General features: G+C 43.6%; 1 protein-coding gene across 2 annotated transcripts in view; it reads right to left on the bottom strand.

Moving 5' to 3' along the window:
* TBL1XR1 (TBL1X receptor 1) overlaps positions 1-12,721 on the bottom strand; it is a 3,130,276-nt gene that overhangs the window by 2,522,085 nt on the left and 595,470 nt on the right. For both annotated transcript variants that reach the window (XM_044070133.1, XM_044070134.1), the window contains one exon: positions 1,817-1,919. In XM_044070133.1, the coding sequence (XP_043926068.1) occupies positions 1,817-1,874 (58 nt within the window). In that variant the 5' untranslated portion in view covers positions 1,875-1,919. The remainder of the gene's footprint in view (positions 1-1,816; positions 1,920-12,721) is intronic.

Below are 12,721 nucleotides of genomic sequence, written 5' to 3'. Positions count from 1 at the left end.
TCACAGTCTACATGAGGTGGAATAGAAAATTCCTGATCAGAAGAGGAATCAGAAGAAATGGAAACCTGATCTGAAGATTTATATTCAGTGCCTTGCCTAGGCCTCTTAGCAGGGGGGTTGGGAACCCCTGATCAAGGTAATTAAATCCTCAGCCATTTTGATCATTTGTTTTTTAGGCATAGGAGCCTGAGCACGTGGCTCATGCATCAGTTTTTTAGACATAGAAGTAGATTTTGGCCTTGTTTTTGATGATGGCGTCGGTTTAATATACAAATGTTGAGGCCTGAAAACACCCTCACAAGCCGGTGCCTGCTCAGCGGCACCGGACCCATCCAAGCGAGAGACATCCTCAGGTTCAATACTTGCAGAATTTCACGGCATACTGGACTCCGAATGGGTCTCAGTAGAGGCCTGTGATCAAAAGTAGCAGGCATCAGGGGCTGCAAAAGCGCCTGAGTACCGGCGACTGGCTTAGCAGAAGCTTCGCCGTCAGTTTTGGACCTCAACGGTCTGTCTCTGTCTTTTTCTTTGCGTTTTTTGTGAACTCCGGTAGTCGGATTGCTAACAGACGACATTTCAGGATAGTTAAATACTGAACCAAAATATTTAGAAGCAAAAATATACCGACGCTTAATAGTGCGTTGGTTAAAGTTAGCACTAAACCGTCAGCAAGGCATGTTGTGATCAGGGCCTAGGCAAGAAATACAGTACAAATGAAAATCCTTATGAGGTATTTGCTTCCCACAAGTAATGCAATTATTAACTTTTTTACTGGCATCGGTAAGGAGCAAGAAAAAGTTTCCCCAATGGGGTACTTAGCTTTAGTTTGAAGACTCCGGCCGACCGGCACTTGCGAACTGCTTCTGCTTCGGGCACTGCACGGCAAGAAAGACTGATTAAAATGGCGTTGGCTGCATGTTTTATACCCCTGACGACATGACATCATGGAAGAGGAGATAGCAACCGACGCAGGACCCAAGACTTTGTTATTCAGGCCGACTGAAGGCAACCTGCCAGCAGATTACCCAAATGTAATGACTGCAACAGTGAAACACTAACAACATCAGGGAGCATTTCATTGGTAGTACAATGAGCTGTTAGATTTTAAAAATGCCTTACAGAGTACTATGTCAGAAATAATGAGGTAGCAAACGGCTGTAACCAAGGCAATTATTCTTTTGAGCTGGGACAATGGATTTGAATTGCCTATACATAGTAAGGCCTTATTAAGTTAAAATCTCTTGGCTGCCAAAAAAAGCAATTAATAGAATATAGAAATCAAAAATTAAACCAACTACATTTGAAGTATTGAATATTGTTAGAGAGATAAATAACTGGAAGTGGTATCTTTAGAAAAGATAAAAAGCAGCAAAGTACATAAAAATAAATGGTATTTGTAGAAATGATGCATACAGAAAAATGTTCCTGAGGAGTGAGGTTTAAGGGAAGGCAGGAAATGAGCAATTTATGCAGTGTTGTACTTAAGTACAGATATTTTAAATTATAAAAATCATACAGTATGTAATGCATGTAAATGGAAAAAATGTTAATATAGTTTGTTTTCTATTAATGTATGTATGCCTATGTATTAAGTGATAATTTAATAAACCTGTTTAAATACAGTAGGTAAGGCAGAATTACTAATTCTGCAATGCTCCTCTTCAGCATAAGACTATCCATTCTAGTATTACCACAGTCATGTTTTTTAATCTTAAGAGTCCCAGAATGGTTAATTTGTCAGCAGAAACACATTTTAAGTCATGGATACAAGAGTTCACGTACACACTGAGTTTTCTGCACTACTTGCACAACCTACCTGATTCTTGCAAGTATCGATATACCAGAAAGTTAACCTCATCGCTGCTTATACTCATCTTTAGACCCACTTAAACCATGAGGTCACTTGAAAGGACATGTGCCTGAGAATAAAAAAACAAAATCTCATCAAGTATATGAAGTTCTAACCAAAATCACTGCATATCTCAAACAACAGAATGTACAAATGCCAGTCTTGCTTGTACTACCAATCACCGTTACTCCCCTCCGCCCTAAAACCTAAAGTTGCAGTTAAAATCTGCAGTCAGACTGCAATAATGAAAACCTTGCCTCCAAGCACAGTCAAAAACTGCCAAGGACATCCACCAAGGTGGACAACTCTACTTCATGCATGCATCAGAGTGGCAAGCTGTGACATTCTGGAAGGCTGAGCTAGGAACTAGCACATATGGTCAAATTGCAGGTTTCAAAATTATAACAGTGAGCCAGGTAAGTCCACAAGTTGAGCATTTCTATTTCTTGCCCTCACAAGCACTCTGTAGCAAATATGACCAACACAGCAACAGATACAGCTCGACAGCCCAGTGCAGTGATAATGAACATAACTGTCCAAAACCTGCAGTATATATACCTCTGAAAGGCATTGTCTACAAAAAAATACAAGACAAACCAAAACGATTATCAGCTTTCTGTTACACTTTCTGTATACTGTTGAATTCTAAGAAAAAGCCATACATCTTCACATGTACTGGAAAACGGCAACCATGCTGACTGAAGTGTATTACAAATAAAAATAATAAAGCAACAAACAAATGAAACTAAACTGAAAAGACCAAGCATTACGGATAGCATTAAAACTTACAGCACTGACAGTTTCCTCAACAGCGAGTGTTAAAAAAAGTGTTTACATAAAATTATTGTGAGCTTCTACATGCTTAATCCATGTTAAGTATGAAATGCATTTCACAATCACCATTCATTTTGGTTGTAGTAACAAGTAAATGACGGCAAAGCTTCATCAAAGGCACAAACACATGGAACCTTCACTGCATCTCAAGAGATCAGACTTCAATTACTGAATCTGGTGTATGAGAAGTTAAGCAGGGGACCTAAGAAGGACCACATTTGCCAATTTGCCTATACTGAGTAAGGGGATAGAATTTACAGTAAGTGCTACAAGTCTAAAGTGGACACCAAGGGCCCAACCTTAGTGAGAAATGAATGGAAGTGTGTACTGAACACTGCCTGGGGCTTTGCAGTATGTACAACTGGCACTTTTGTTTGTGTGCGCGTGTGCGCATGTACAAGGCAAAAAAAACAAATTACAAACCACTCGAAGAGAAAAACCACCTTAGTTTGACTCTTGACCCCAGATGACAATCTGGCTATGGTCAGTAAGCAAGAGAAACAAATAGTTCAGAAAGGTGAGGAAGGCACAAGATTACCAGGGAAAGGAAGACTTTAGGCAGGAAAGTACACATGATTGTATTCACCACAAACAAAATGCTTTCTTATCATCATAATCTACAAGAAAAAGAAGTTATGTACTTACCATAATGCTCCATCTGTGTTTTCTATTTTCATTCTTCCTCAACTGTTGGGTTCAGATCCGTTTCTGCCATTAATATAGCTCCTGGACACTAAAAACTCATGAGCCACTCCCTTATCCATAATGCACCAATCTCTAACCTACCTCAGATCTTTATACCTTATGTAAAACAGCAAAGAACTACCATACAAATCCTAATAGAAGAATCCATATCTGGGGCTCAACCAGAACGACAGTAGTGTCCTTAAAACCTTTTGTTCTTCCAGGAATTTACTGTGAAGGAAGAAAAGTTGGGGGTTGGTGGGTGGGAAGTTGAGGAAGAAAGAAAATGGACAACAAAGATGGAACGTTATGGTATGTACATAAATTTTTATCTTATGTTGTAAATTTTCATTCTATGCTCAGCTGTTGGGACAGAGTCCCCAGCTACGTAAATTCCCTGGTGGGCTCTAAAGAAAGATATTCCTGAGCAGAGTTGAGCCAAAGGCTGCCCTTCCCCTCGAGGCCAGATCCAGTTTGTAATGAGTGATAAAGATATGAGGATTGGCCCAGGTTACAACCACACACGTCGTCCATGGAAGCCCTATGTAGAAACACTGAAGAAGTTGCCATCGACCTATTTGAATGAGCTCTTAAAGATTTTGGTAAGGTTAGAGCCAACTTGTTGTAGATAAATGAAAAGCAATCCGTCCGCCATCTGGCTAAGGTTACCTCTGTAACTGTTTTTTTTTCCAAATCAGCATCTGCAAAGGACACAAATATAATTGGGCTCTCTTTCTAATTTCTTTTGTTCTATGAAGGCAAAAACATAACTGCCTATGAACATCTAAGAAATGCAACAATACACATTCCCTTTTGTTTGTTAGGAAAGAAAACTGGCAAATTAATGGACTGACTGATACTGGATTCTGACACCACCTTAGGAAGGAAGAAAGCACTGCTATGTAATGTGACTATCCTTAAGAAAGATCAAGTAGGAAGGTTTACAGGACAATACTTGAAATTCTTCTACCAGAGATAATGGTCACTAGAAAGGCAGCTTCCAGGTCAGGTACTTAAGATCGCATTTAGCTGCTAATTCAAAGGGAGAATGAATTAAGGTCTGTAGTATCAAGTTCAAATCCCATGGTGGAGTAGGATCCTCATATGGGGGCCTCAGCAAGAGTGTGCCTCTCAAGAACGCTTTACAAAGTTTAGACAAAGCCACAGAAAAATTCTCAAATCCAATATGAAAATTAAGTGGGTTGCTTACTGAACTTTAATCATTGAGGAGCTAGCTCCCTCATTAAATTGTTGCCAGAAATTCAAGCACACCTTGTACAGAAGCTGAGAAGAGGTCAACGTGTTTTTGCTGTGCCCAGCAAACAAACCTTTTCCATTTACTTGTGCAAAGTTTTCTTGTAGAAGGCTTATGGGAAAATAAAAGTTTATGACAGGCTGAGGAAGAGAGCATCTGTTGTCTGGCTATTAACATAACTGTAGAAACAATGCTGTTAACTTGAGGTTTGAGATACCCAGGTGAATCATGCCTGTTGAGTGAGACAGGAGGTCTGGAATTGGATCCACAATACAAGGTGGGTAAAGATGAGGCCAAAGGAAGGAGAACCAATTCTGTAGATTCCAGTAAGGTGCAATGAGGATGAGTTTGCTTTTCAGCTTGGCAACTTTCTGTAGAAATTTTGGAATTATGGTAACTGACAAGTAAGTACAAAGAAGACTGAGGTCCAATCTTGGAGTAAAGAATCCCTCGGTGATTCCCCCAGAGGGGGGATTAGGGCAAAGTAGCTGCTGCATTTGTTTAAGTGAGAAGCAAAAAGATAATAGCAAGGCTGGCTCCATTGACGGAAAATCGTGTGTCACTTTCTTGATGAGAGACCACTCGTGAGGTAGAAGAAGAATGGACTTGATCCATTTGTCTGCTATCACACTGGCGTTCACCGGAATCTTGCTAAAAGAACTAAAATAATGGCTGCTGACATAACTTCAAGGTTTGCATAATCAACCAAGCTGAAATTTTGGTACTGCAAATTTGAGTCCCCCCACCCCACTGCACCTAAGGGGACCACCTCCACCTCTGTCCTGGAAAGGACCCTGGGACTTCTGGAAAGTACAGTTTTGTACCTACCATAAATGTAGATGTCCGAACTGGATAGCATCTGCAGTCATAACAACTGGGTTGTCCTGTCGTCAGGCAGCCCTTCGGTCGGCCGGATTCCAAAGTCCGGGTCCGGCTTCGGCTGATGTCGCACTTCACCCGACGTCATCTCTGTTGGTCTTCGGGTATAAAGGCATCAGCCGACGCCATTTTCCTCAGTGTTTCTTGCCCCAGATGCCAGTTGCCCTCTTGGAAGGCTAAATTTTGGGTAAATGCCAATGTTTCCAAAAAGATAGAAGGCAAACACAAAAAATAAGCATGTATGTACATATATACAAACAAATACACCATAAGAGACTCCCCCCCGCCAGCTAGCTATTAGGAGGGTAAATACCTAGGAGTACCACAGAGGGGAAGGAGGGAGGGTAATCCTGACTGCAGATGCTATCCAGTTCGGACATCTACATTTATGGTAGGTACAAAACTGTACTATGTCCTTCATTGATGCATCTGCAGTCATAACAACTGGGTAGAATACCATAGCCAACTAGGGGAGGAGGAAGAATAGATTATGGTGTGGTTAGGATCCCTTGCAGTACAGCAGTGGCAAACCCTGCTCGGGATCTGGAATACAGAGGTAAATTATAATGCTTGGTAAATGTATGCACGGAGGTCCAAGTAGCCGCCTCAATAATGTCCTTAGTTGCCACTCCTCGTAAGAAGGCTCTGGTAGTGGCTGTTGCCCTTGTAGAATGAGGCCTTATGTTCTGTGGAATTGGTTTTCCATGAAAGGAGTAACAGAATCGTATGCAATTTCCTATCCATTTGGAGATTGTCTGTTTGGAAATCGCTTTTCCTTCCCTTCCTGTTGCATAGGCTACAAACAGCTGGTCAGTTTTTCTGTTACTTTTTGTTCTGTCCAGGTAGTAGCGTAGCTGTCTATGTACATCCAAGGTATGCAGCATTCTTTCCCCTCTGTTTTGTGGGTTTGGGAAGAAGGTAGGTAGGTGGATTGCCTGGTTTAAAGACACTCTGGATACCACTTTAGGCATAAATGTAGGATTAGTCCTCATGGACACTCTATCTTGGTGGAAGATTAGGAAGGGTTGTACTGCCATTAGGGCCTGAAGTTCAGAAACCCTTCTTGCTGAGGTTATTGCCAGTAGGAAAGCAGTTTTCCACGATAGATGCTGCAGGTCTGCTGTTGCTGCTGGTTCAAAAGGTGCGAGTGTCAACTTTTCCAGCACAAAGTTCAAATCCCAAGCTGGCAATGGTGGTTTCCTAGGAGGTTTTACATTCTTGATCCCTCTGAGGAACTGCCTGAGTAAAGGATGTGAAAAGACAGGTGGATCAAAGCTGTATTCTGCTGAAATAGCTGATGCATGTATCTTGATGGAGGAACAGGACAGGCCTGTATGTAGAAGCTCTGCCAAATACTCCAGAATGTTAGCAATGTCTATATTGGACACATCTTTTCTTCTTTCAGCACTCCAAATGACAAACCTTTTCCATTTTCCTGCATAGTTCCTTCTTGTTGAAGGTCTACGGGCTTCAAGGATAATGTCTTTAACCCTTTGGGAAAGCTCTGGATTAGTTGCTGCTATGTGATGTTCCATGCAGTCAGTTGCAAAGTTTTTAGGTTTGGATGCATGATGCTGTAGTTGTTCTGGGTTAACATCAAAGGCATCAGGGGTATTGGCCACATTTTGTCCCGAGACATGCTCCTCAGCAATGGGTACCAGTGTTGTCTTGGCCAGTTTGGAGCTATCAGGGTTATCCTTGGGCGTTCCTCCTTGATTTTTAGTAATACCTTGTGTATCAAGGGAAGAGGTGGGAATGCATATGCTGTCAGACCTTTCCAGCTGAAGGAGAGCGAGTCCACTTTCCATGCAAGTGGGTGGAATGTCCTTGTGCAGAATTTTTTGAGCTGGTGATTGAGAGGGGAAGCGAATAGATCTATCTGTGGCATTCCCCATTTCTTTGAGATGGCCTTGAAGATGTCCGGGTGTAGCATCCATTCGTGAGCATCCGAGGTGGTTCTGCTTAACATGTCTGCTAGAGTATTCTCCTTTCCTGGTACGAATATTGCCTGTAACTGGATGTTGTAGCTGAGCGCCAGGTTCCAAAGTTCCAGTGTCATTCTGCATAGGGGGTATGAATGAGTGCCTCCCTGTTTGTTGATGTACCACATGACTGTGGTGTTGTCTGTCCTTATCATCAAATGTCCTGCTTTGAGGAATGGTCTGAATTTTTGGATTGCCAGCTTTACTGCCAGCATTTCTTTTAGGTTGATGTGCAAATGGAGCTGGTCCTGTGCCCACAATCCTTGTACGCATTTGTCCAGCATGTGAGCCCCCCATCCTAGGTCTGAGGCGTCTGTTGTGATGGTTAGGCTTGCTTGATAGTTGTGAAAGGGTAGGCCTGGATTTGACTGGCATGCTTGAGCCCACCATAGGAACTCCTGTTTTAGGCATGGGATTAGAGGAATATCTGCTTCTAGGCTGTGCCTGTGTTGGGACCATAAATTCTTTAGGTACCACTGTAGTTTTCTCATATGTAGTCTGGCATGTGGAACCAAGATTATGCAGGATGCCATGAAGCCCAAGGCCTGTAGAACTTTTCTTGCTGTTAGCTTGTTCTGTTTTGTTAGTGCCAAGAAGTAAAGAGGGAGTTCTTTTTGTTTTTCTGCCGTTAGGAATGCCATTTGTTTTACTGTGTCCAATTCCGTGCCCAAGAATGTCCTTGTTTGGGATGGTATCAGCCTTGACTTTTGTAAATTGACTGTGTATCCCAGTGCTTGTAGCAAGTAAATGACCCTTTGTAAATCTGTTGTCAGCTTGCTTTTGTTGTCCCCTGTAGCAGACAGTGGTCCAGGAATGGATAAATTTTGATTGCCTGTAGTCTGCAGTGTGCGATTACTGATGCCAGGCATTTTGTGAATACTCTGTGCGCATTAGATAAGCCAAAGGGCAATGCTGAGAATTGATAGTGCTCTGATCCTGCAAGAAATCTGAGGTATCTTCTGCAAATTGGTCGTATGGGGACGTGCAGGTATGCCTCCTTGAGATCTAGAGTTACCAGCCAGCACTCCTTGCCCAGCATGGAAAGAAGTTGCTGGAGGGTCAGCATTTTGAATTTTGGGACAATGATGTATGTATTTAAGATGGACAGGTCGAGAATAGGTCTCCAGCTTTTTCCTTTCTTGGAACTAGGAATAGTCTGGAGTAGAATCCTTTGCCTTGTTCTGTTATTGGCACTCTTTCCACAGCTCTCATCTTTGTTAGTTGCATTATCTGCTGTAGAGCTTCTGTTTTTTGATTTGGAGGCAGGTTTGGCATTCCTCTTTTGACTGGTAAAGTGTGGAAGTGGAACCGGTATCCTTGGTCTATGGTTGGCAGAATCCACTTGTCTTTTGTGATATAGTGCCAGTTTTTCGAAAATAAGGTTAATTTTCCGCCTAATGGTGCTGCTATTTGTTCCCTGGTAGGCGGAGTTAGAATCAAGTCACTGTGCTGTTGTAGTGGCAGTGGCTGTGTCTGTGCCTCTGTTATTACCTTGCCACTGTCGTCCTCTGTAGGCACCCCTCTGGATTGATTTCTGCCTCTGGGACGTCTATTCCTGCCCCTTTGGGATCTTGTGGAGTCAGGAAAGGACCAATTTTGGCAGGCCAGTTCCTGCTAAACCTTGGGGTTGAACCTGCAAGAAATCTTTAACCGTTTGTACAGATTTTGCCTTTTCTTCCATTTTCTTCATTACCTGCTGGGCAGGTGTACCAAACAAACTGGCCTTATCCATAGGTGCATCTAATAACTTAGCTTTAACATGATCCGGTAAGACCTGTTCCTTCAGCCATGCATGTCTTCTTATCACTGTGCCAGTCATGGCTGATCTAAATGAAGCCTCCAGTGCATCATAGCCACATTTTAAGGAATGGTTACTAACCTGTTGTATGTTATTTACCATTTCTAATATATATTTCTTATCTATAGAGTCATCAGAGGATAGCTTTTTAGTTAACTGATCAAGCATAAACTCTTGGTATTGTATCATGTGAAACTGACAATTTAAAGCTCTAGCTGAGAGAGTAGCGGAGGTGTAAACCTTTTGCCCCATCTGTCTAAAGACCTGGCTTCCCTTTGAGAAGGAATAGGGTTTTTGCTGTGGTCGAGGCTGCTGCCTTAGGCCCCTGGGATATGGTTTCGGGTCTGCAAGTGGGGCCTTGTATAAGTGGTGATGAGTGTCTGGAACCCTGTAAAATCTGTCTGGTTTGACAGGGGCTGGAGGTAAGGAATCTGGTGCAGTGCAGACATCATTAAATGCATCGTCCACAACAGAGAGGACAGGAGGTATAGCTAAAGGCCTGTGTTGTGGTAGGTGCAGAAAAGTCCTAAGTCTTTTCTGGAATCTGAGAAATCCTGTTCCTGCCATTGGAATTGTTCTCGCATGGCATGTAAGGTTTCCCCAAAGGAGAATTCTTGGTGGAGAAGCAGCTGGAATGGATTCTTCAGCATCTGAGTCTTCATAATTGGAGAAATGAGCCTCTGGCTGATCTGTAATATCAGAGTCCTCCACGGAATCATCAGAGGACACAGGCTCGCGGGGCTCTGCTCTAGGTCTCTTTTCTGGGGGCTGAGAGGCCCTGTCTGGGTGAGATTGAGATCCCTAATTAAGGATATTAAATCCTCTGCCAGAGTAAGCATTTGTGAACTAGAAGTGGGCCTAGTTGAGGGGGCTTAACAGGCACTGATTTAGTAGATTTGGCTGCTTTAGCCCTGGCAAAGGCCTTAATAGACATGGCTGCAGGAGGCCTAGCAGCACCACGTGCTGGGGTAGAGACATCCAAAGGGATGGTGTCTGATAAGTCACTAGTAACCACTGTAGGTAAGATTTCTGAGGCCGTTTCAAGTAAGGTAGCAGGAGCCTCAGTAGTAGTCATTGATTCAGCTGTGCTGTGATCAGTTTTCGGTTTCGGCGAAACCGAGACACTCATGTTTGCTTAACCATGGTTTCGGCGAAACCGCGGACCGCGATGTCGGTCTTTTCTTTGCGTTTTTAACAATCTGGGTAGTCGGAGGATCCGGCGGCATAATGTACGCAAAATCTGAGCGAAAAACTGTTCAGCAAACTCCGACCGACGCCTAAGCGTTCGTCGGTTGAATGAGGCACAGGCTGAACAGGCTACTACGTCGTGGTCTGGGCCTAAACAAGGCAAACAGTAAGAGTGGAAATCTTTATGAGGTATTTGTTTCCCACAAGTTAAACAGTTATTGACTTTTTCTGACATCGGCTGAGGCAAGAAAGAGTCCCCAACGGGGTACTTAGCTTTTAGAAGTCTTCGAAGTAGTATTCAGAAGTAGTAATCTCTGGATCTGACCGACCGGCACTTGCGAACAGCTTCTGCTTCGGGCGCCACGCGGCTGGAAAGACTGAGGAAAATGGCGTCGGCTGATGCCTTTATACCCGAAGACCAACAGAGATGACGTCGGGTGAAGTGCGACATCAGCCGAAGCCGGACCCGGACTTTGGAATCCGGCCGACCGAAGGGCTGCCTGACGACAGGACAACCCAGTTGTTATGACTGCAGATGCATCCATGAAGGACATCCACATTTTTTTCCACCTCACTGATTCCTAGAAAAGGATCTTTCAGGGGGTCAAAAAGCATATGTCCACTGGAGAGGGAATCTTTCCATCATCTTCACACCTGAAGAGGGTGACTTTCACTTTTGGGCCAAACAATGAACTGCCATCAAAGGCTGCACTGACGAACAAGGACTTGAAAGGCTCCATAAAATAACATAACTGTATTCAGGCATGTCCTTCTAATGGAAATGCCTGAACCCGCTGCCACTGAGGCACCTTCAGGTGCATGCAAAATAAGCCTCATGAATGAATTTGAAATAGATTAGAGGGTACCCAACAGAGAGGACACAGAAGATTGAGCCTCAGCAGTAATGGTCCCGGAAAGGAATTTTTTTTTTTTAAAAGTTCCCTGATCAAGCTCCTTTGTAGTCTGGTAAAATGTACCAAACAGCTCAGAAACCTAAGGGCAAAGGTCAATGTAGCATACACATGCTTCCCAAATGTGTCCATCGCCCTATTCTCCCTGTTAGGGGGATGGACAAAGAACTTTGCTCAGCAAGTTCCTTCCTGGTGGCCGCCACCATGACCACAGCATCCACGGGCACCCCTTTACTCCAGAACTCCTTCCAAATAGGCGGAGCCAGAATCTGATCTGGCCTCTTAGGGACTGGCTCAACTGAATCAGGTTCCTTCCATGCCTGCCTAGACACCACATCAATGATCTCATCCATGGGAGGGGTAATCCAAGACGTAGACAGGCCATCTCCAAAGGCATCCAGAAATATTAATTCCTCTAGTGAAGGATTACTAGAGGACCAACCACCTCTCTGCTTAAGGATCTCAAGAATGTCACCAAATGACACATCTTCTGGAGGTGATCATGGGGACCCTTGTTCACTGAAATCAGGATCCTCAGTGACTTGACTCTTGCAGAGAGTCTAAGTGCCTCCTCTTACACTTCCTCTTCTTAGGGACTTCCTCAGTGGAACGTTCCAGTGAAGTGTCGGAAGAGGCTGTAAAACCCTGTAGGGTGGTCTGGGGGCCTTGAACTGACTGTCCCTGTGGCATAGAATGATGTGGCTCTAACCACAGAGACATCTGGGAACCAGATGGGAGATCTGAGGGGGTTGGATTAGTCCTTCCTGTCACAGTAGAAGAAGTACAGTTGTGTACACTTACCATAAATGTAGATGTTCGAGTATATTCACTGTTGCAGTCATTACATTTGGGTTATCCTGCTGGCAGGTTGCCCTCAGTCGGCCTGAATTCCAAAGTCTTGGGTCCTGCGTCAGTTGCTGTCACCTCTTCCCTGATGTCAGGTCGTCAGGGGTATAAAAGATGCAGCAGACGCCAGTTTTTCTTGCCCCAGATGTCAGGTGCCCCCAAAAGGGTAGGCTAAAAATATGTAAATAAAAGATACGTACACCAAAATAAGCTTTACCTTCATCGATAAGCAAATACACCAGCTAAGCTGTATAGATTAGAGAAGTAAAGATAAGTTCCAGCAAAAATAAGGGGGGTGGCGGGTGGGTAACCTGGACTGCAACAGTGAATACACTCTAACATCTACATTTATGGTAAGTGTACACAACTGTACTATGTTCTTCGTGTTTCACCATTGCAGTCATTACATTTGGGTTGAGTCCCAAAGCTATGGTTGAGGGGCTGGAGCTAAACAGCATTAGAAGCAGCTATGAGACCCTGCAAAACTGCAGTGGC

This window comes from Protopterus annectens, chromosome 4.part1, assembly GCF_019279795.1.
Source record: "Protopterus annectens isolate FY-2018-M chromosome 4.part1, PAN1.0, whole genome shotgun sequence".
Classification (NCBI taxonomy): domain Eukaryota; kingdom Metazoa; phylum Chordata; order Ceratodontiformes; family Protopteridae; genus Protopterus; species Protopterus annectens.
Note: the sequence above shows the minus strand (reverse complement) of the source record. Positions and strands in the feature narration are given on the sequence as shown.